The sequence below is a fragment of the Hippocampus bargibanti genome, linkage group LG20 (genome assembly GCF_051943395.1).
Source record: "Hippocampus bargibanti isolate YZ-2025 linkage group LG20, ASM5194339v1, whole genome shotgun sequence".
NCBI classification, from domain to species: Eukaryota; Metazoa; Chordata; class Actinopteri; order Syngnathiformes; family Syngnathidae; genus Hippocampus; species Hippocampus bargibanti.
In genome coordinates this window covers 1,519,188-1,541,612 of record NC_142753.1, presented here as the reverse complement: position 1 = coordinate 1,541,612, position 22,425 = coordinate 1,519,188, and the positions used below count along the sequence as shown (strand labels likewise).

General features: G+C 52.6%; 2 protein-coding genes across 3 annotated transcripts; both read left to right on the top strand.

The window, feature by feature from the left end:
• The first annotated feature begins 50 nt into the window (after positions 1 to 50).
• Positions 51 to 13,967, top strand: LOC148882612 (semaphorin-6D-like). The gene is made up of 21 exons (XM_089023892.1): positions 51 to 390; positions 3,683 to 3,832; positions 5,452 to 5,594; positions 5,677 to 5,791; positions 5,873 to 5,930; positions 6,028 to 6,084; positions 6,177 to 6,278; positions 8,483 to 8,573; positions 8,640 to 8,762; positions 8,830 to 8,918; positions 9,007 to 9,096; positions 9,179 to 9,306; positions 9,396 to 9,527; positions 10,494 to 10,649; positions 10,718 to 10,891; positions 11,632 to 11,775; positions 11,854 to 11,931; positions 12,005 to 12,060; positions 12,135 to 12,188; positions 12,294 to 12,514; positions 12,592 to 13,967. The coding sequence occupies exons 3-21, from the start codon at positions 5,480 to 5,482 to the stop codon at positions 13,237 to 13,239; spliced, it is 2,631 nt and encodes an 876-aa protein (XP_088880018.1). The 5' UTR covers positions 51 to 390; positions 3,683 to 3,832; positions 5,452 to 5,479; the 3' UTR covers positions 13,240 to 13,967.
• Positions 13,968 to 15,205: 1,238 nt separating this feature from the next.
• On the top strand, positions 15,206 to 21,280 carry LOC148882611 (cell adhesion molecule CEACAM5-like). 2 transcript variants are annotated; one of them, XM_089023894.1, is made up of 10 exons: positions 15,206 to 15,418; positions 15,532 to 15,870; positions 16,482 to 16,642; positions 16,713 to 16,839; positions 16,934 to 17,212; positions 17,328 to 17,615; positions 18,580 to 18,834; positions 18,903 to 19,020; positions 19,162 to 19,201; positions 20,521 to 21,280. In XM_089023894.1, exons 1-9 carry the CDS (start codon positions 15,241 to 15,243, stop codon positions 19,178 to 19,180), a joined length of 1,764 nt encoding a protein of 587 aa, XP_088880020.1. In that variant the 5' UTR covers positions 15,206 to 15,240; the 3' UTR covers positions 19,181 to 19,201; positions 20,521 to 21,280. The 2 variants fall into 2 exon arrangements, with proteins under 2 accessions (XP_088880020.1, XP_088880019.1); XM_089023893.1 differs by having other exon boundaries at positions 15,209 to 15,418; positions 20,455 to 21,280.
• Positions 21,281 to 22,425: the final 1,145 nt, after the last annotated feature.

Genomic DNA, 22,425 nt, shown 5'->3' with positions numbered 1-22,425 from the left:
GGAGTCACGGCCGCCGGCCAGGCGTCGTCGCCACCTCCGATTGGCCGGGGGGCTGCTCGCAAGGAGATTAGGAGCCAGCTAAGCGAGCGAGCGGCTTTTCGCTCCGCTCCTCATTTTTTTGCTGCTTGTTTTGTCGCTGGGTAGTCGAGGCGCGCGCCTGCTCCTGGAGCTCCGAGACGACGTGGGTGCGTGCGCGGACGCAGAGGTGAGAGCGCGCCTTTGGAAGGCTGTCAATCAAAAAGGGCTCAGGGGAGCGCGCCTCGCCCCACACGAGGCTGGACGAACGGCGGCCCGGAACGGGGGTCCCGAGACGTCGCTCCCGCAAACCTTTGCCTTCTTCCCCGTCACATTTGGCTCTTCTCCGACTGGCCGATGCCTCCAAGGTGCTCGGTGAGTGCCTGCGTTCGGTTGCGCCAATGACGAGCCACGCTGACATCACGTGTCAGGAAAAGGAAGTAGCGCCCTACTTGTAAAACCAGCGCGCGCGCGCGTGTGTGTGTGTGTCTTTGGATGAAATCCCCCTAAATCTCCCTCCCCTAACATTCTTTATCCCTTGAGCTCCGCCAACCTCCTCCAAACTTGCTTCTGTTGTCAGTGGGCCAACCAGAATGGAGTGCGTGTGTGCATGTGTATCCAGTAGTGATGGGAATTCCGGCTCCTGTCAGAGAGCCGGTCCTTTTGGTTCGGCTTTCTAAAAATATCTGACTCTTTTGGCTCCCAAATGGCTCTTCAAGTTTTTTGTTGTTGCTTAAATTACCGACCAAAAATTACGTGAAAAACGAATTACTCATGTAAAAAATACATTACATCAAATATTTTTATTTGTATGGCTCTATTTATACGTGCACAGAGAGCATCCACTAACTTTCACGTTCCCTGTGGTTACTCTGGTCTGATGATCAGCTGTCACTAATTTGCTTTTCATATAAGGAATGCTATCATACCAACTAGTAAAATTGATAATTGAATAATAATAACAGCATAATGTGATAACATTTGTCCACTGTACCTGTCTCCACTGACCTCCAGTGACCTGCTTCAATGGCTCCAAAACAATGCATGCGTCCTGCAGTACCTCATCAGTTCCTCTGCAAAGTTCTCAGAAATGTGCCTTTCATTGAACTCAAAACAATCCAGTAGACAGGTCTCCACTTTGAAATGTTCAATAGTTTCTCTACCCCCCCCCCCCCCTTGTCCTCGCTTCTGCGTGTGTCTGTAACTCTCCCCTCCCTCCTTTACAACGGATATCGACCAATCATGTGCAGCTTTAACCGAAGACCGTGGGCGGGGAATAGAGGACAAAAAAAGTCGGCTCCCATTTCCAGGTCATTGTTAGTTCGGAAGCGGCTCTCTTTGTTCACATTCAGAGATCCGGCTCGTTCACGAACGACACATCAGGCGGGCCAGCAACATCGCTGTGGGAGGCCCTGGATGCCGACGCACGGGGTGACTTGCACTCTCGCATCCTTTCTTCCTTCCTTTTTCAATAATAATTCAGCACACATTTTCTAATACCATATTAAAGTGCATTTAAATACCTTTCAAATGATGTATAAATTATTGTTTTATGACAAATAATAAGGAAATAATGGCATTTTTAATTTTGAAATATGAGGGGATTTTCTGCCTGTTATTACACAGTTAAACAATGAAAATCTGTGACTGCGTTCTTTATTACAGTTTAAACTATCTTAACTTTCTGAATTTTTGGCCGATCTTAACGAGTAAGGTACAACTAGAAAGCTTTTGAAATTCTAAACAAGAACAGAAAAGATCCAAATATAAATTAGCAAATATTAACGATCGAATGCAGGCAGATTTTTGTCAGAAATCAAAAATGGCTGTCACTGAATACTAGGAAAGAAAATTGCTAGCTCTAGAAATATAGATGCTAATGCTTCTTTTTGCTTGAAACTTGACAGTTATGGAGAGAAATATATATTCTACCACTTCTATGAGGTATAAAAATACAACTTACTCACCTTTATAAACTGTAGTGTTAGCAAAAAGAGCGTAAACTTTCATCATTTTCCCCCCCGTTTCTCGTCGTCACATTTGGAAATTTCAAGAACCAGCATGGAGGGAAACGTGTAATACCCGTGTCTGAAACTCATGACAAAAAGTTGGCGTACACCAGGGCAGACAATTCTGAAAAGTTGCCTGCCCGACCATAAAGTTGCCTGCCCCATTTTTCACAACTTGAAACACAATAAGATGACTAATCGCAAAAAAAAAACATTGTTGCGAAGTATTAAGGATTTTTTTTAAATTAAGGAAGTACCTCCCACAAATGCTCCCTTAATTGCTTAATTGATGGTAAATATCCCTTGCTGAAGATTTTGCTCCAATTGTCGTTTGTCGTCATGGTGTACGATGCAATGTTTGCGTGTTGCGTTCAGAAGCCCGTTTCGTGCTTCGGACTATACCGTGACTGTAAAGTGTACTTGAGAGTTTTGAAAGGCGCTTAGAAAGAGGAGTCCACGTGGCTTGTAGCGGTTTGATTTGAAAAGAATCATTTTTTTTTTCCTTGAAGAAGTTGTCGGCCACCAGGGCCGAGACGTTTTGAAAGTTGTACGGCCGACGTAAAAGTTGTACGCCCCGGGCCTCCGGGCAGACGTTATTTCAAACACTGGTAATACGTCATGGTGAAGTGCATATCTTGGAAAATCCCACCAAAAACCATGCCGTACTTCACCAAAATGTCCCCCGCCCACCCCCCCTCCCCGCGCCGCCCCGCCCCCATCTCCCAACATTCAATCTCCAGGCAGGATTGCCAAACTTGTTTTCTTCCTCACCCCCCGCCCACATTGATCCCAAAAGCTCCTCCGCGGGAAGCACCATATGTCGATGGATTGACGGTTGAGCTTTCTACTTCCTGTCCCGCCCTCGCCACCAACTCCCCCTCGACAGGAAGCCGGTCTATGTGGGTGGAGCCTATCCTCGCTCAAAGAGGTCGAGCGGCTCACCAACCAGAACCTCGCTTTGCCGCACGCGTGATCGCCGCATCTTCCTCCTCATGCGGTTTGGTGCGCGTCACGTGACCCGCGTCACGTGACCCGCGTCACGTGACCCGCGTCACGTGACCCGCGTCACGTGACCCGAGTCAAGCCCGTCAGACTGGCCGCCGCATTGTCCGCGTCAACCGGCGCAAAGCAATGTCATTCATTTTGCCGTTCGGGAAACGTGAGCGCATGTGACCTCACGTCAGGCCTAAGGCGCACTCTGATGACATCATCGCAGCGCGGCGATGGCCCTTGACGATGCCAACCTGAGCCTTTTCATCAAACGGCAACGCCGCGCCGACCGTTTCGGTCCCCGTCGCTCAGCCCCGCTTGAGTGAAACGTTGGCGTATTTGACCTGGCGCCAGACAGGGATTAGCGTGCGGCTCCTGCGTCGGGGGAGGCGGCGAGGGGGCGGGGTCTCTGGGGCTCCCGCTGCGCCGTCACCGCTCTGTTAATCGGCTCCCGTGGGGCTTTTTGGGGCTTAGAGGGAGCCCGGCCGTCTCATCCCTGCGCCCCGTTTTGCCGCTAATTCCGGCAGGCCAAAGACGCCCGGCGCTCGCCCGCCCTTGCTCAAAAAGCGGGTCAAAGGTCATCGGGACCCGCCGGCAGACGGCGAAGCTCATGCTAGCGCGCCACAAATGAGCTCGGGGAGATGACGGAGGCTTTCCTGTTTTCGCAGAGTTAACGACGGCGCGAGGCGAAAGACGGCGGGAAATGGAAAGGCGCCACGACCAACCGGATCCAAGCGGGAAGGGCGCACGGCCGCCGAGCCGCAATTAGAAGAAGACGTCCCGGCAGCCGACCGACCGCCGCCGCCGCTGCTTTGGAGGTACAAATGAAGCGTTTGTCCCTTGTTGCGTCGCCTCGCACGCCTGCTCCGAACGCAGCGGCGTAACTGCAGCTGCTACCGTGGCAACACTTTGATGGGATGCTGCAGAAAGTCACCTTTAAAGGACAACCGACACCTCCGGACAAGTTGCGTCCATAATTTGTCAAATGACTTCGACTGGGAGCAGTTGACAAATATTCCAGCACATGTGAGACCTCAACTTACGAACTTAATTGGTTCCCAGACAGAGTGTGTAAGGCGAAAAGTGTGTATCTCAAAAACAAATTTTGCATAGGAAACCATTAAAATGAGAATAATCCGTTCCCGGGTTTCCATAAAACATACTTTTCAACTAAATAAGCCTTAAAACTACACACAACATACCTTATTCTATGTATAATAAATGTGTTATTGTATTGCAATGAAAGAAATACACTGAATTGTATCATAAAGTCACTTTATTTGCATTTGTGATGGTCATTGATGGCTTGATGGAATGGCGTTGGAGGTCGAAGGTCAAAGGGAATTGTTGTTTGGAAAGAGAGGCGCATTACATGACGACTGTAATTAAAGAAATAAACTGTGCTGTAAAATAAAGTTTTATTTACCTTTTTGTTGGTCGTTGATGGCTTATGGAAGGAGTCACCTTCCATAAGGACTGTTGGTAACTTAACCTCTGCTGCTGTTCGGTCGTGTGCTTCCGCCGAAGATCACTCCGCCAGCCGTGGTGGGTGAAAATAGTGCTTATTATAAGGTTTAATTTTCATAAATTTGACGTTTGTATGACGAAAAGTTTGTAAGTTGAGGTGTTTGTAAGTTGAGATCTCACTGTATTTTACCTTTTAAGACTCGCACTGAATATTCAGGAAGTCTTGTTTTCGAGTTGATGACGATGTCCTAAGTGACGTCACGGAGGGAATCCAGTTATGAATATGATTGAAATAGTTCTGAAGAGGAAAGCATCAATGTTTGCAATCGATTCAAGAAGTACTTGCGTGTCATTTTGAGGCGTCTGGACTGAAATGTAGCGTCCCAGAAAATGCACAAGATGGCGCCCAAACTCCGTTGGAAATGGGCTGATTTGTCTGCTGGGAATTTGTGTCAACTAGTATCAAATAGTAGTCTTGGTGCAAGACACAACGATTCACCATCGCATTATTTATGTCTTTTTCCTTCTAATTTCGCCATCAACACGAAGTTTTCAGACCAAACAAAGTACCCAAAATGCATTGTGTGTCACTTTCTCGGTCAGTGACAATACCTACCGTGACGTCACGTACGGACTCGTCACCGACTCAAAAACAAGACTTCCGGAATATTCAGCGCGAATCTTGAAACGTAAAATATAGCTTTATGCGGTGGAATCTTTGTAAAATACGCTCAGTAGAAGTCATTTGAAGTGATTTTACAAATTATGGACACAACTTGTCCGAAGGTGTCGGTTGTCCTTTAAGGATGGGCGGGGGAGGGGGCGGGATCAAGACAGGACGAACACGCTTGCACGAAACGGGAAGCAAAAGTGTCACCAAGCAGCGATTGGCTCCCACGACCAACGGGAAGCAAATTTCTTTTCCTGAAGAAGGATGTGAGGCTCACCTGAACGCATTTGTCGGTCTTAGCATGACGAGGTGATCCCGCACCAGCGGCATGGCCCGGTCCAATCAGCCGCGGGCGCGGCCGCCGCTGCTCCTGCTCGCTTGCTGTTTCCTGTGCGCCGCCTCATCCTTCCCGCAAGACTTGCAAGCCATCAGCGTGTTGGACGGTGAGCGCCATTGACGGCTGTTGGGGGGGGGTCTTCCCGCCGCGCGCCTTTCAGGGTTCGCAACACGGATGTCACCCGTCAGATTCCCGGGACTTCCCGGTGTTCCAAAGTCTCCTGCGGGACAACCAGACGAGCCGGCTGGGTCTCCGCTTCCAGGGGATGACGCGCGTCAACCGCATGCTCTTCATCAGCGCAAGGTCGCCCGTCACACGCGCGGAGGCCCGTCGGCTCGCTTGTGACGGCTCGCTCACGACGTGCACGCTCGCTTTGTGTCTCAGGGATCACGTGTTTGGCGTCAACCTGACAACGGCGGCGGAGGCGTTCGTACCTCAGGCGGTGAGTTGCAAAAGCCGGGACGGGAGTTCCACGGAGAGCGAGCGCCATCCCCGGAAGCCAGGCTGACCAGAGCGTCGCGCGTGTGTTCCTCTTCCAGACGCTGACGTGGCGCGCCGCAGATGTCAGCAAGTGCGCCGTCCGTGGCAAAGACGGCGTGAGTAGCGCCGCTCGGTTCTCCTCCTGCCGTCTTCATTGACACGCGCGGGAAGGCGCTTCCTCTTGCTAACGCTAAGATTGCTTTGGCAGGACGAGTGTTACAACTACATCAAAGTTGTGGTGGCACGTGACGACCGGACGCTGTTTGTGTGCGGAACAAACGCCTTCAATCCGGTGTGCCGCAACTACGAGGTAGACCGGCGGTGATGGGAATTCCGGCTCCTTCAGAGAGCCGGTTCTTTTGGCTCGGCTTACTCAAAAGTTCCGGCTCTTTTGGCTCCCAAATGGCTCCTCAAGTTTTTTTGTTGCTTAAATTAATTAACTACAAAAAAATCATGTAAAAGTATGTGAAAAACAAATTACTCATGTAAACAATACACTATATCAAATATTTTTATTTATAAGGCTGGATTTACATGTGCACTTGTGATGGGAATTCCGGCTCCTTCAGAGAGCCGGTTCTTTTGGCTCGGCTTACTCAAAAGATCTGGCTCTTTTGGCTCCCAAATGGCTCCTCAAGTTTTTTTGTTGCTTAAATTAATTAACTACAAAAAAAAACATGTAAAAGTATGTGAAAAACAAATTACTTATGTAAAAAATACACTATATCAAATATTTTTATTTATAAGGCTGGATTTACATGTGCACTACTGATGGGAATTCCGGCTCCTTCAGAGAGCCGGTTCTTTTGGCTCGGCTTACTCAAAAGTTCCGGCTCTTTTGGCTCCCAAATGGCTCCTCAAGTTTTTTTTGTTGCTTAAATTAATTAACTACAAAAAAATCATGTAAAAGTATGTGAAAAACAAATTACTCATGTAAAAAATACACTACATCAAATATTTTTATTTATAAGGCTGGATTTACATGTGCAGTAGTGATGGGAATTCCGGCTCCTTCAGAGAGCCGGTTCTTTTGGCTCGGCTTACTCAAAAGATCTGGCTCTTTTGGCTCCCAAATGGCTCCTCAAGTTTTTTTTTGTTGCTTAAATTAATTAACTACAAAAAATAATGTAAAATTATGTGAAAAACAAATTACTCATGTAAAAAATACACTATATCAAATATTTTTATTTATAAGGCTGGATTTACATGTGCACTACTGATGGGAATTCCGGCTCCTTCAGAGAGACGGTTCTTTTGGCTCGGCTTACTCAAAAGTTCCGGCTCTTTTGGCTCCCAAATGGCTCCTCAAGTTTTTTTTGTTGCTTAAATTAACTACAAAAAAATCATGTAAAAGTATGTGAAAAACAAATTACTCATGTAAAAAATACACTACATCAAATATTTTTATTTATAAGGCTGGATTTACATGTGCAGTAGTGATGGGAATTCCGGCTCCTTCAGAGAGCCGGTTCTTTTGGCTCGGCTTACTCAAAAGATCTGGCTCTTTTGGCTCCCAAATGGCTCCTCAAGTTTTTTTTTGTTGCTTAAATTAATTAACTACAAAAAATAATGTAAAATTATGTGAAAAACAAATTACTCATGTAAAAAATACACTATATCAAATATTTTTATTTATAAGGCTGGATTTACATGTGCAGTAGTGATGGGAATTTCGGCTCCTTTAGAGAGCCGGTTCTTTTGGCTCGGCTTACTCAAAAGATCTGGCTTTTTTGGCTCCCAAATGGCTCCTCAAGTTTTTTTTTGTTGCTTAAATTAATTAACTACAAAAAAAATCATGTAAAATTATGTAAAAACAAATTACTCATGTAAAAAATACACTATATCAAATATTTTTATTTATAAGGCTGGATTTACATGTGCACTAGTGATGGGAATTTCGGCTCCTTTAGAGAGCCGGTTCTTTTGGCTCGGCTTACTCAAAAGATCTGGCTTTTTTGGCTCCCAAATGGCTCCTCGAGTTTTTTTTGTTGCTTAAATTAATTAACTACAAAAAAATCATGTAAAATTATGTGAAAAACAAATTACTCATGTAAAAAATACACTATATCAAATATTTTTATGTAAATGGGTTGTTTTATATGTGCGCAGAGAGCATCCACAACTTTAAAGATACCAACTAGTGAAAAATATCATAATTGAATAATAACAACAGCATAACGTGATAACATTTGTGCACCTGTCGACACTAACCCTACCTTCTCCTCACTGCTGCGTGTCTAATTCTCCCCTCTCTACTCTACAATGGATATCGACCAATCACGTGCGTTTTTAACCAAAGACCGGGGGTGGGGAAAAGAGGACAAAAAAAGTCGCCTCCCATTTCCTGCTCCTTGTTAGAAACCAGCTCTGTTCGTTCACTTCAGAGATCCGGCTCTCAGAACCGGCTCGTTCACGAACGACACATCACTAGTAGACAGGCCCCATGCACCCCCCCCCCCCCCCTTCCACCTGGCGTGACCTGGCGGTGACCTTTGTGTTGGTCTTCCGTGGCAGATGAGCACCTTGGAGCAGGTGGGCCCGGACCTGCCGGGTCAGGCGCGCTGTCCCTTCGAGTCGGGCCAGTCCAACGCGGGAACCTTTGCCGGTAATTCCGCCCGCGCCTCGGCTTTCCGGCAATTTTGCCGCCCGTGACCTCTGACCTTGGCGCCAGGAGGAGCCTTTTACTCGGCCACCGTGACCGACTTCCTGGCCAGCGACGCCGTCATCTACCGCAGCCTGGGAAAGGGCCGTCCCGTCCTCAGGACCGCCAAGTATGACTCCAAGTGGCTCCGAGGTGGGTTGCCATTTCCTCGTCTTGCGCCGCCGTCGCGTCACGTGACGCCGTCGCCGCTCTTTGGCAGATCCTCGCTTCCTGCACGCCGTGGACTACGGGAACTTTGTCTACTTTTTCCTGAGCGAGATCGCGGCGGAGTACACCGCCTTAGGGAAGGTACGTACCACGCCGTGACCGGACGCCGTGACCGGACGCCGTGACCGGACGCCGTGACCGGACGCCGCTACCTTCCATCTGCCGGCAGGTGGTCTTTTCTCGGGTGGCCAGAGTGTGCAAGAACGACGACGGCGGCTCCCCGAGAGTGCTGGACAAACACTGGACATCCTTCCTGAAGGTGAGCGCTTCCGCCGCGACACGGTTGAAAGACGCGTAACCGCGAGTCCGCACGGCTACGGCGTTGGCGGTGTCTTCCCAAGGCTCGTCTGAACTGCTCCATTCCCGGAGAGTCCCTTTTCTACTTTGACGTTCTGCAGTCGCTGAGCGGCGTGGTTCGGCTCAACGGACGCCCCGCCGTCTTGGCCGTGTTCACCACGCAAGCTAACAGGTGCGCGCCCAGGAAAGGCCGGCCCCGCGGGGGTCTCGGCTAGCGTCGCGGGGGCCGCGGCGTCCGAATGACTTTGTGCGGCGGCGCAGCATCCCAGGCTCGGCGGTGTGCGCCTTCTACATGGACGACGTGGAGAAAGTCTTCGGCGGGAAGTTCAAGGAACAGCGCGGGAGCGACGCGCCGTGGACGGCCGCGTCCGAGGACGCCGTGCCTCGCCCGCGGTGGGTGACCACTCGTGATGGGAATTCGGGCTCCTTTCAACGAGCTGCTTCTTTTGGCTCGGCTCACTAAAAAGATCCGGCTCTTTTGGCTCTCAAATAGCTCCTCGGGTTTTTTTGTTGCTTAAATTAACTCTCAAAAATTATGTGAAAACCCAATTACTCATGTAAAAAATACACAATGTCAAATATGTTTAATTATATGGGAACTCCGGCTCCTTTCAGAAAGCCGGCTCTTTTGGCTTGGCTCACTAAAAAGATTCAGCTCTTATGGCTCCCCCTCAGGTTTTTTTTGTTGCTTAAATTAATTAAGTTACAAAAAAAATCATGTAAAATTATGTGAGCAATTAATTACTCATGTATCAAATATGTTTATTTATATGGCTTGATTCATACGTGCACAGAGAGCATCCACCAACTTTCACGTTCCCCGTGGTTACTCTGGTGTGATGATCAGCTGTCACTAATTTGCTTTTCATATTAATAATGCTATCATACCAACTAGTAAAAAATATCATCATTGAATAATAATAACAGCAGAATAATAATAACAGCATAATGTAATAACATTTGTCCACCTGTCTACCCTAACCCCCCCTTCTCCTCACTGCTGCATGTGTCTGTAAATCTCCCCTCCCTCCTCTACTACGGATATTGACCAATCACGTGCGGCTTTAACCGAAGACCGGGGGCGAGGAATAGAGGACAATAAAAGTCGGCTCCCTTGTTAGGAGCCGGCTCTCTTCGTTAACTTGAGAGATCCGGCTTTAAGATCCGGCTCGTTCGCAAACGACACATCGCTAGTGACCGCGCGCACCTTCGTGTTCCCGCTTCGCTTAGAAGGGTCTCGTTCTCGTTGGCATAACAACCGCCGCAGCCTTGTCGGGATGCTCGCGCGCAAGCGGTGAAATCTCGGGCGCTTCGTCACTCACGACGGCGACGCGGTTGCTTTGGTCTTTCCTTGCCCAGGCCCGGCTCATGCGCTGGCGACGGGCCGGCCGCCGACTTCAAATCTTCGCTGGATTTCCCGGACGAGACCTTGACCTTCATCAAATCCTTCCCGCTGATGGACGAGGCCGTGCCGGCCGTCGACCGGCGGCCATTTTACACCAGGACGGCCAGCAGGTGGGCGTGGCTCTCGAGCCCCGACGGCGGCCAACTCGGCCTCCCGCTTTCTGTGCCCCCCCCGGCAGGTCCAGGTTGACGCAGATTGCCGCCGACATGTCGGCGGGTCCTCGCGAGGAGCGCGCCGTGGTGTTCCTGGGCTCGGAGGACGGCAGGGTGGCCAAGGTTCTGGTGGGCGCAGCCCCCCACCACACTTCGGGCACCAGGCTCCTAGAGGACATGAACGTCTACGACCCCGACAGGTGAGCGGCCGTTTGCCGCCAGGCGGTCACGGTCGCACGCTAAACACTATCTATTAGATATCTGGCTGGCTAGCTATTAGCTATCTATTAGCTGGCTAGTTAGCTTTCTACGAGTGGGTTGAGTGAACGTCATTGGTCGAGATCCGTGGTAGAGGAGGGAGGGGACAATCACAGACACGACCAGCAGTGAGAAGGGGGAGGGGTTAGAAAAACAGTACAATGAAAGACATACCAATGAGGCCAACCGAGCTTGGAACAAGCCTGACGCTAACAATGCTAGCTAATTTGATCTATTTGAGTTATTCCCGGTTGAACGGGGTCACCGTAATCTAACTACCTAGCTAGCTAGCTATCTATTAGTCATCTATTAGCTAGCTAGCTAGCTAACGTGATCTATTTGAGTTATTCCCGGTTGAATGGGGTCACCGTAATCTAACTACCTAGCTAGCTCGCTATCTATTAGTCATCTATTAGCTAGCTAGCTAACGTGATCTATTTGATTTACTCCCGGTTGAACGGAGTCCCCGTTGTCTAAGTAGCTAGCTAGCTTGCTATCTGTTACTTATCTATTAGCTAGCTAGCTTGATCTATTTGAATTATTCCCGGTTGAGTGAACAATAGCGTGCGTGGCTGCCACTGCTCACCCACAGAAAAACTGATCCTGTGACTGTAAAGTGACCTTGACAGTTTTGAAAGGTGCTTATGAATGACATTTATGATTCTGATTAAACTTCCTTCAGGTGCGACCTCGGCGTCCGCGGGGGTCAGCGCCGGGTTTTGGGACTGGAGCTGGACAAGGAGCACCACGCCCTGTTCGTGGCGTTCGGCGGCTGCTTGGTGCGCGTGCCGCTGAGCCGATGCGGGCGGCACGGCGCCTGCAAGAGGTAGGTCGGCGCCGGTAGGAAGCGGCGAACGTCGCCGCGAGGGCTTTTCCAATCCGGGCGCTTTGTGGCGTCCCGCAGGGCGTGTCTGGCCTCCCGCGACCCCTACTGCATCTGGCTGCGCACGGGACGCTGTGCCGACGCGGCGCCCGGCTTCAAGTACGTGGCCGTCCGCCGCCTCCGCGTGGCTTCGTCGCGCCGGACGCTCGCGTTGACCGAGTCCTGTCGCCAGGGCGGGCTTTGAACAGGACATCGAGGGAGACCACGCCCACGTGGACGCCTGTCCCGGTGAGACGCGGCGTCGCCCGGCGCCAGCGCGTAGAAAATCTGACCGCCCTTCCCCCACTGCGCATTTTGAGCAGCCGGCGTCTCGGGGACCTCTCGGCAGCGGGAAATGGCCGTCGGCTCGGCTTACGGTAAGCCCCGCCCCCCGTGGCCGCCGATGTGAAGGAAATCCATTGCGAGCTTCGATTTGGCTCGCCGGCGCCGACGGGCAGTGACGGCGCGTCTTCCGGTTTCAGGCGACGCGGCGGCGGCGACGGAGGACGCCCACTACGCTTTGCCGATGGCCTGCGTGCTGTTAGCCTTCACGCTGGGCGCCGCCTCCTCGGGCCTCCTGGCGCTTCGCCGCCGTCGGCGCAGCGCCGGCAAATTGGACGGGGACCCGGAGGCCTCGCCGTCCCCGCCGCCTTTCGCCAAAGCGAGCGGACTTCACCGACTTCCTGCGGCGGAGCCCGCGCGGGTACGCGTCGCCGCTCACGCGAGTCGAGCGGCGAGAGGTTTTCAGGTCAATTGCGCAACTGTCGTCCTTCCCAATAGGCGGACGGCGAGCTCGGCGCTGCCGCTGCGCCGAACGCCAGCTCGGCGTTCCCTTGGCAGGCGAAGACCTCGGACGAGCCCGCCCGCTTCCCGCCCCCCGACGGTCGGTCATCCTCGGACACGCCGGAGGTTTCGACGTTGTACGACCTTCTCGGGCACATCCGGCGGCTCGGCGGCGACATGCCGCTGACCTCCACCCCCCCGGGGCACCTTCCTCCCCCTCCGCCGCCCCCTCCTCGCGGCAAGACGCAGGCCCTCAGCTTTAACCGTAGCAACCAGCCGGAAGCATTACCGCGACGGGCCAATGGCGCCGCCTCGCCCCAAGACGCCATCCCGGAGGCGCCCGTCCGGCCTCGGGGCTCCGCCCCCGTCAAGATGCGCCGCCACAGTTTCCACCGAGGAGTCGGGCCGCCGCCACACCGCTCGCTGGCCAAACCCGACGGTGGCCGGCATCGCCCGGCGCCGGCGGCCTGCCTGACGCGCCAGCACAGTTACAGCGAAGGAGTCCACCTGCGGCGCGCCGACGTGAAAGCGGGCAACTTGGGCGGCGTGCGGCGCGTGGTCTCGCTCAAGCCCGAGCTGCCGCCCAAGCCTCGGTTCCTCCCCAACGCGGCCGCTCCGTTAGCGTCTGAACCGTCTGTCCGCTGACGGCTTTTGTGCCAGATTGGTCCGGCAAAGGTCGCTGGGGGGTCACCTCGCAGCCCCTCGCGCGGCAATCCGCCAATTCCAGGAGCCCCGAAAAATGGATGCGGCAACCTCGTCACGCCGAGTTGGGACGTTGAAAAGATGACAACTGAAGCGGGCGGGGCCAATGTGACCTCTCACCTCTGCTCGACGCCGCCCGGGAGCTTTCCTTTTTTCTCTTCCTCACTTTGTCCTTCTCCCCGATGATGTGAATGCAAATAAAAAAGGGCAATTCTACCTATTCGCTGGCAAATGGCGAGCTATTCTCTGGCTATTAGCTATTGGCTATCTATTCTAGCTAACTTTCTATCGAGCTAGCTTGCTATCTATTTAAGTTGGTTCCGGGTTGAGTGAACGCTGGCGCGTGTGGCTGCCGCTGCTCACCCGCAGAAAAACTGATCCTGTGACTGTAAGGTGACCTTGGGAGTTTTGAAAGGCGCTTAGAAATTAGATGTATTATTATGATTATTCTTCTGGTGTTTGTTTTGTTTACACGATTTTTAAGGGTGTTCATTCTGGAGTGACGGAAAAGTATGTCAGAGCGGTGCAAGAAGAAGTATCATGACTGTAAGACAGTTGTGAGGTGTGCTGTCGGTGTGACGGAGGAATTCAAGGTGGAGGTGGGACTCCACCAGGGGTCAGCTCTGAGCCCCTTCTTGTTTGCTCCGGTGATGGACAGGCTGACAGACGATGTTAGACAAGAATCTCCTTGGACCATGATGTTTGCAGATGACATTGTGATCTGTAGCGAGAACAGGGAACAGGTGGCGGAGAAACTAGAGATGTGGAGATATGCCCTGGAAAGGAGAGGAATGAAGATCAGTCGCAGCAAGACGGAATATATGTGTGTGAATGAGAGGGATCCAAGTGCAAGAGTGATGCTACAGGGAGAAGAGATAAAGAAGGTGGAGGATCTTAAGTACTTGGGGTCAACTGTCCAGAGCAATGGAGAGTGTGGAAAAGAGGTGAAGAAGCGTGTCCAGGCAGGCTGGAGCGACTGGAGAAAAATGTCAGGTGTGATGTGCGATAGAAAGGTTTCAGTTAGGATGAAAGGAAAAATGTATAAAACCGTGGTGAGACCAGCCATGATGTTTGGACTGGAGACAGTGCCACTGAAGAAAAGACAGGAAGCAGAACTGGAGGTAGCAGAGCTGAAGATGTTGAGGTTTTCTTTGGGAGTGACCAGGTTGGATAGGATCAGGAAGGAGTACATTAGAGGGACAACTCATATTAGAGGCTTTGCAGAGAAAGTCAGACTGAGATGGTTTGGACATGTCCAGAGGAGAGAGAGTGACTACATCGGGAAAAGGATGCTGAGCTTTGAACTGCCAGGCAGGAGACCGAGAGGAAGACCGAAGAGGAGGTTTATGGATGTGGTCAAAGATCATTAGAGGACATGAAGGTAGCTGGTGTGAGGGAAGAGGATGCACAAAACCGGGATAGATGGAGGACATTGATTCGCTGTGGCGACCCCTACAGGGAAAAGAAGAAGAAGATTGTTTGGTGTGCCATTTTGTTTCACGTCTCAAGTACTATAGCTATCTATTCGCTAGCTGATGGCTATCTGTTCACTGGCTAATATCTCGCTCTTTGCTAGCTATTAGCTATCTATTTGCTAGCTATTAGCCATCTATTCGCTAGCTATTGGCTATCTATTCACTAGCTATTAGCTATCTATTCGCTAGCTAGCCAGCTACCTTGCTATCTATTTGAGTTACTTCGGGTGAGTGACCGCTGGCGCGTGTGGCTGCCGCTGCTCACCCACAGAAAAAAAAACTTATCCTGTGACTGTAATGTGACCTTGAGAGTTTTGAAAGGCGCTTAGAAATGCAATATACTATTATTATTATGATGATAATTCAAGTTGCGCAATGTCTGCCCAATGGCGACGACACTCAATGGCGGGAGGAGGGGGCGGGGCTGCGTTTTTGTCTTTTTCTTTAAGAGCGGCTCCGGAATTTGCGAATGAGTCACAGACTTGGGGCGAGGCCCCGCCTCGCACGCGCAGTGCGCAGGCGCGAGCTCACCTGCCTGGGTGTGTCCGCGTCGGAGCAGGACCTGCCGTTGCATTTTTTGTTCTCAGCTTGCACGACGACCATGACGACGAGCGCCATCATCGTCGGGCTCCTGTTCGGCTTGTCGGGTAAGAGTCGCTTCGCTCGCTCGCTGCGGGTCGGGAAGGGGGCGACGGAATCGCGTCCGGTTCGGTCCAAATGACGCGCGGGACAAACTCCCGCTTCCCCGCCCCCTCCTCAGGATGGCGGCGGTGCGCGGAGGCGCGCGACATTCTGCAGGCGGGCCCAGTGGACGCCTCGGTGGGGGCCAACGCGACCCTGCGGACGAAGCTGCTGGCCGCCGACTACTCGTTCGTCATCTGGAACTTCAACGACGGGCGCGAGCAGAGTCACGTGGCCACCCTGGGCCCCGCCGGACTCAAGGTGAACGCGCCCTACCGGGGGCGCGCGTCGGTCGACGCCCGGAGCGGCGCGCTGCTACTGAGCGCGCTCACGACGGCCGACGACGGAGACTACGCCGTCAGCGTCGTGAGCGCGGACGGCGCCACCGAAACCGCCGAGATCCGGCTGCGCGTGCTAGGTGAGTCGGGCGGGAGTCGTGGCTGGCGTGCGGCGGCGGCGGCGGCCCCGCTTCCGCCTTTGGGCGACCAATTGAAAAAGGAGCGCTTGTTTCCGCTTCCGAGGGCTGACGGCGGGCGCGCCCAAGTCCGACCGAACCGTCGCCGCTCCCAAACGCCCAAAAGTTTGCGCCATTCAACCTGTCCCATCTGGCGACTGCCGTCAAGCACTCGAAGCCCTTGCGCCCTTACTTGCTTTCTTTCTTCCTTCCTCTCTTACTTCATTCCTTCTTTCCTTCCTTCCCTCCTTCTTTCCTTCGTTCCTTCCTTCCTTCCTTCCTCCCTTCCTTCCTTCCTTCTTTCCTTCCTCCCTTCCTTGCTGCCTGCCTTCCCTTCTTCCTTCTTTCTTTCCTTCCTTCCCTCCTTCCTTCCTTCCTTTCCTCCTTCCTTCCCTCGCTGCTTCCCTCTCTGCCAAACATTCGGCCACCAAGGCGTGGGGGGCGTGGCCTCTCTCCTCTCCCCTCGTTTGCCTTCCCGCTGATCGTTCGCGGAGGGTCGGCAAATTGCTCGCTAGCTGCCTATGTCGCTAAAAGATAGCAAGCGAGCGAGATCGCTAATCTGACTTTCCCGGCAGAGCCGGTGTCCGGCGTGACGGTGAGCGCCAACGTGGCCGAGGCGGTGGAGCACAACTCCACGGTGATCCTCACCTGCACCGCCAAGGGTTCCTTCCTCAACTTCACGTGGCTCAATGATAGCGCCCCCGTGGTTCGCGGCCCGCGGCTGGCCGTCGTGGAGGTTCGAGTCCCCGCCGCCTGGCGCCGCCCGCCGCCGCCCGGCGACTCTGACGCCCCCGTTTCTCCGAAAGGCCCCGGCCGTCAGTCAGCTGACCATCACGGGCGTCCTACGCAGCGACCTGACGCGACCCATCTACTGCCGCGCCGCCAACAAACTGGAGACGGAGAAGAGCGCCCCCTTGAGGCTGCCCGTCCACTGTGAGTACCGCGGCGGCGCCGGACCGCCGTCGCCCGGACCCGTTCGGAGTCGGTCCCGCGCGCCCTGACGCCGGCGAGCCCCTTTTCCTTCCAGACGGTCCGGACGAGGCGACGCTGACGGCGTCGGCGCCGTCGGCGTTCGTGCGGGCCGGCTCGGACTTCAACCTGACGTGCGCCGCCGTCTCGGGCCCGCCCGCCGCCTTCACGTGGTACCGGAACCAGACTCTGCTGGACGCGGCGGGGCCCGTCCTGCCGCTGCGGGTGGTGCAAGGACTCCCCCGGCGGACGGAGATGAGTCAGTACTCGTGCAGAGCCGCCAACTCCAAGACCGGGCGGGCGGCCGCCTCGCGCGCCGTCTCCTTCGCCGTCATGGGTGAGTCCGTCGACGGGCGAGGCCCGAAACTCGTTTGCCGCCTCCGGTCGAAACCTGCTCGACCGGCGCCGTTGCCGGTTGGCAATCCGTCATTGCGCCGCGCGTGCGTTCCCAGAGGCGGTGTCGGGCGTGCGGATGAGCGGCCCGCCCCCCGGGGAGGTCCTCCTGGCCGGCAACGGCTCGGCCAACCTCAGCTGCCGGGCGGCGGCGGGCCCCGTCGGCAGCCGCACGTGGCTGAAGGACGGGCGGCCGCTGGCGGCGGGCGACGGCCGCGTGACGGCGACGCCCGACGGCTCCTGGCTCAGCTTGGCGCCGCTGCGCAAGGACGACAACGGCCTCTTTGAGTGCCGGCTAGCCAACGCCGTCAGCGAGCAGAAGGCGGCCTACCGGATGCTCGTCAACTGTGAGTGCCGCCGCCGCCCAAATAATAATAATAATTTAATACTTTCTAAGTGCCTTTCAAAACTCTTAAAGTCACTTTACAGTCACAGGAAAAAAAATTCTGTGGGTGAGCAGCGGCAGCCACACGCGCCAGCGTTCACTCAACCCGGAATAACTCAAAATAGATAGAAAGCTAGCTAGCTAATACATAGCAAGACAGCTAATAGATAGCTAGCTATCTGGATAGCTAATATGTTTCCTGACTCAAATTGCTAGGTAGCTAGCTATATAGCTAATAGATAGCAAGCGAGCTAGATAGCTAATATGAAATAGAAATAATAATAATCATACATTTCATTCCCAACCGCCTTTCAAAACTCCCAAAACCACCCCACAGTCAGGAATTTCTGTGGGTGAGCAGCGGCAGCCACACGCGCCGGCCTTCACTTGACCCGGAATAACTCAAAAAGATAGAAAGCTAGCTCGCTAATAGATAGAAATACAGCTAATAGCTAGACAGCTAATATGTTTCTGACTCAAATTGTTAGGTAGCTAGCTATATAGCTAATAAATAGCAAACTAGCTAGATAGCTAATATGAAATAGAAATAATATTATATCATGTTACCTGACTCAAATTGCGAGGTAGCTAGCTATATAGCTAATAGATAGCAAGCTAGCTAATATGAACTAGAAATAATAATTCAGAATTCACTCAACCTGGAATAACTCAAAAAGATTGATCGATAGCTAGCTCGATAGCTAATATGTTTCCTGACTCAAATAGCTAGCTAGTTAGCTATATAGCTAATGCACAGAAAAACTTATCCTGCGACTGCAAAGCGACCCCGAGAGCTCTGAAAGGCGCCCACAAATGAAATGTGTTATTATTATTATTATTATTATTAGATAGCAAGCTAGCTCGATAGCAAATATGAAATATAAAGCTACATTTTCCTCTCTTTTCCTTTTTTCTTTTGTTGGCAGTCGGTCCCGAGGAAGTGAGCGTGAGCGGGGAAAGCGCCGTGGAGGTGGGCGACGCCGTCACCCTCAGCTGCTCGGCCGCCTCAGTGCCGCCCGCCAACTTCAGCTGGACCTTCAACGGGACGCTGACAGGCGTGACGACGCCCACCTACGCCATCGGCCGGGCCGTCTACAAGAACACGGGTGCCTACGCCTGCCGGGCATACAACGCCGTCACCGGGAGGAGCGCCGCCTCCACGCATAACCTCGCGGTCAAAGGTTAGCGCCCGGTTGATTCTTCCCGCCCGTTCCCGCCACTCGGCCGCTCACTCGCCGTTGTCGCGCAGAGGAGGGCGCGCTGGACCACGGCCTGTCGGACGGCGCCATCGCCGGAATCGTCATCGGCGTTCTGGCCGCTTTGGGCCTGGCCGTTGGCATGGTGGTGTACTGCAGGCAGAAAGTGCCGTAAGTCCGCCCCCCGTTTTTCCTGCGCCCCCTCCAAGATGGCGTCCTGCGGGCTCAACGACGAGCTGCCCCGCGCTATTCCGTTCCCTTGAAACTTGATGACGCCATTGTCACTGATGTCTCTTGTCTTTGTTTCCTTAGGGTTGAGTCACCGTACTAGTGAACTTGCGACACACTGCTGGTAAGTCTGGCCAGCGCTTTATCGGCACCCAAAACTCAAACAAATTCGGGAATGGTGTAGTGAACGCTGGCGCGTATGGCTGCCGCTGCTCATCTTCAGAAAAACTGATCCTGTGACTGTAAAGTGACCTTGAGAGTTTTGAAAGGCGCTTATAAACTTAATGTATTATTATTATTTTTATTTTTATTATTATTATTATTATAGTAGTAGTAGTAGTAGTAGTCGTAGCAGTATCTAGCTATTAGCTATCTATTAGCTAGCTGGCCATGCAGCTCACTATCTATTTGAGTTACTTCCGGGTTGAGTGAACGCTGGCGCGTGTGGCTGCCGCTGCTCATCCGCAGAAAAACTGATCCTGTGACTGTAAAGTGACCTTGAGAGTTTTGAAAGGCGCTTATAATTGAAATGTACTATTATTATTATTATTATTATTATTGTTACGGTTTCCTCTCGGGGGCCATTTTGAATTTGAGAAAGCCAGTAGAATGTTGAATGCCTTCCACATCCTGCACACTAAATTAATCAATAACTATTTTTCAAATCTGAAGTCAATAATAATGACTGTTATTGTGGTACAGCAAATAGATAGCAAGCTAGGTAGCCGGCTGGATAGCTAATAGACAGCTAACGGACAGCAAATAGACAGTTAGCTAGCTATCCAGCCAGCCGGATAGATAGCCAGATACATTTTTAAGCCATCATCTAGCTGGCTGGCTAGCTATCTAGCTAGCTATCTATTGGCTATCTGGCTGGCTATCTAAAAGCTATATTAGCTATCTATTGGCTAGCTAGCTTGCTATCTATATGACTTACTTCCGCTTTGAGTGAACGCTGGCGCGTGTGGCTGCCACTGCTCACACACAGAAAAACTTCAGAATCATCTTTATTGCCAAGTATGTAGAACACACAAGGAATTTGTTTGCGGTCGAACACGCTGCACTAGTATCATCAGCAAAAAAATGCTAAATGGCACTATACAGTTCCATTTGGGCTACTGTTCAAAGACTTAATGGCTTGGGGGAAGAAGCTGTTTAAATGTCTGCTGGATTTGGTGCGCATGGATCGGTAGTGCCTGAGGGGAGTAGCTGGTAAAGGTGGTGGGCAGGGTGCGGAGGGTCCATAGCAGACAACTTATGTCGTTTTTATTGGTTTTCCTGAACACAAGCAGTCAAGAATGACAAGTAGCGTACCGTCTTATTATCGTTATGTTAATAGTTGTCATATACTGTACACTTTTCATGCTGCTAATACAGAATGCTGTGGGAGATTCCAGTCCAAACATCAGACCCGGTGACTTTCCCGTGCGTGCGTGCGTGCAGGACGCAAAGGCGGCAGTGAGCGTCCGTGGGCACGCGGACGCTTCGTGGCGGGAATCTCCTGCGCATCTCCTTTTCCTCGCTCACTTGTACGAGTTTTCCCGACACCCCCCACACCCCCACCACCCCAGTGCCTGGCCTCCGCCCCTCCCTCGCGACCACCAGGATGGGATTGCTCGGCCACCCGCCACCCGTGCCTCTCAGGTGCACCCACCCCACCCCCGCCCCCCACCGGAATGTGAGGACAAGTCGCGACCGGCAAAGGGAAAACCCCAACCGTGACTTTTGGCGCCAAATATTCGTTTTCAAAAATGTTCCAGCTTTTCATATGACTTCAGGTGTGTGTGTGTGTGTGTGTGTGTGTGTGTGTGTGTGTGTGTGTGTGTGTGTGTGTGTGTGTGTGTGTGTGTGTGTGTGTGTGTGTGTGTGTGTGTGTGTGTGTGTGTGTGTGTGTGTGTGTGTGTGTGTGTGTGTGTGTGTGTGCGTGCGCGTGCGCATTCAAGTATTTATTTGATTGAAAAGTGGAGCCAAAGGTCATCGCGGGTCACACGCACACTCCCCAACACATTTGGTCTGACTTGTCCACGTTTTTGCCGAGGCTGTCAATCAACTTGGCTTGCGTGGCAGGAATGCCGCTGGTCTGTCTCTTTGTGTGTGCGTGCGCGTGCACGTCCGTGGGGGGAAGGGGTTATTTTTTTAAATAGCTTTGAACGCACCAAATGTTTTGTTTGCTTGTGGGAATGGAATAAAAAGTTGTCCTCCACCCTGCGTGCGTGTGTGTGTGTGTGCGTGCGTGCGTGTTTTCAAAGCAGCCAATGGCAGTGTTGGAGGAACAGCTGGTGACATTCCTTCTTTGCATGTGCCTGCAAGTGTAACGAGTGCGCCTTTGTGCGCGTGTTTGTGTTGCAGCACGACCGGCCTGGCTTGTTTGTGGACGCGCGCGTGTTTGTCATCAAGTTGCTGACAGAGGCCCCCTCGCACGCCCCTCCCCCTCACACACACACACACGCACGCGCGCGCAGGCTGAGCGATTGTTGTGCTAATTAGCTCCTCGACAAAGTTCATGCAACGCGTGCCTGTGTTTGATTGACGTTCCCCCTAATCACGCGCGCGCGCGCGCATTCCTTCATGGCATGTCAGCGCTTGACTTTTTTGACCTAAGCGGCTTCGTCTCCGCCGCGAGTCTTTCGGGTGAGCAAGAAGGGGCGCGGCGCAGGTCGCTCGGCGTGTTCCCGAGCTGACCGCAGGGGGGCAGTAGAGTCCGGCCGGGCTGAGAAATCCCAAGAGCACTTCCGGTTGGGCGATCGATCGTTGTCACATTTTTCGGTGCCGGTGATCGCGAGGGCAGATGTCCGCTCACAATTCGGTGACCGCGACGGTGCTTTTTGCACGTGAGACGTCGTTGAGCTTCCCGCGGACACTTTGAGAACCAACAAGGAAGACGCCCGTTCTTTCTTTTGGCCTTTCTCGACAATTCTGCTGCGAACACACTGAACCGGATGGCCCGGTCAAAGCGAAACGGCAGCCCATCCGCCATATTGCGCCGGGCTTTGACAATTGGCCTGACTTGGGGAAACAATGTCGTTAAAATGGATCCATAATGTCGTCGGGCGACCGAAAGCAAACATTTCAGGCTTCGCTCCGTTTGATTTTGCTGGATGATACGTCCCCAAGCAGCAAACGAGGGGTGGGGGGGTGGGGCTGCTTCGCTATTTGCGGCGCTTTGCCACATACAATATGGCTTCGGTGTCGACGTATAGGAAGAGGCGATTCTGTTTGTGTAGCTGGCGCGAAGGGCGCCGTTTAACATCTGGGTCCAAATAAACGATGTATCGAAGGTATTAACACCCCTCCTCCATCTCGCGCGCTCCATTTAAGACCGGGCTCTGGTGACGGCTGCGGTCAGCG

Coding starts and splice junctions, on each gene's coding strand:
- LOC148882612 (XM_089023892.1), top strand. CDS start 5,480: ATGGCCCGGTCCAATCAGCCGCGGGCGCGGCCGCCGCTGCTCCTGCTC. Junction 5,595..5,676: donor AGCCATCAGCGTGTTGGACG/GTGAGCGCCATT, acceptor GTCACCCGTCAG/ATTCCCGGGACTTCCCGGTG. Junction 8,763..8,829: donor TGACTCCAAGTGGCTCCGAG/GTGGGTTGCCAT, acceptor GCTCTTTGGCAG/ATCCTCGCTTCCTGCACGCC.
- LOC148882611 (XM_089023894.1), top strand. CDS start 15,241: ATGAGTCACAGACTTGGGGCGAGGCCCCGCCTCGCACGCGCAGTGCGC. Junction 17,213..17,327: donor CGTCTCCTTCGCCGTCATGG/GTGAGTCCGTCG, acceptor GTGCGTTCCCAG/AGGCGGTGTCGGGCGTGCGG. Junction 18,835..18,902: donor GCATAACCTCGCGGTCAAAG/GTTAGCGCCCGG, acceptor GTTGTCGCGCAG/AGGAGGGCGCGCTGGACCAC.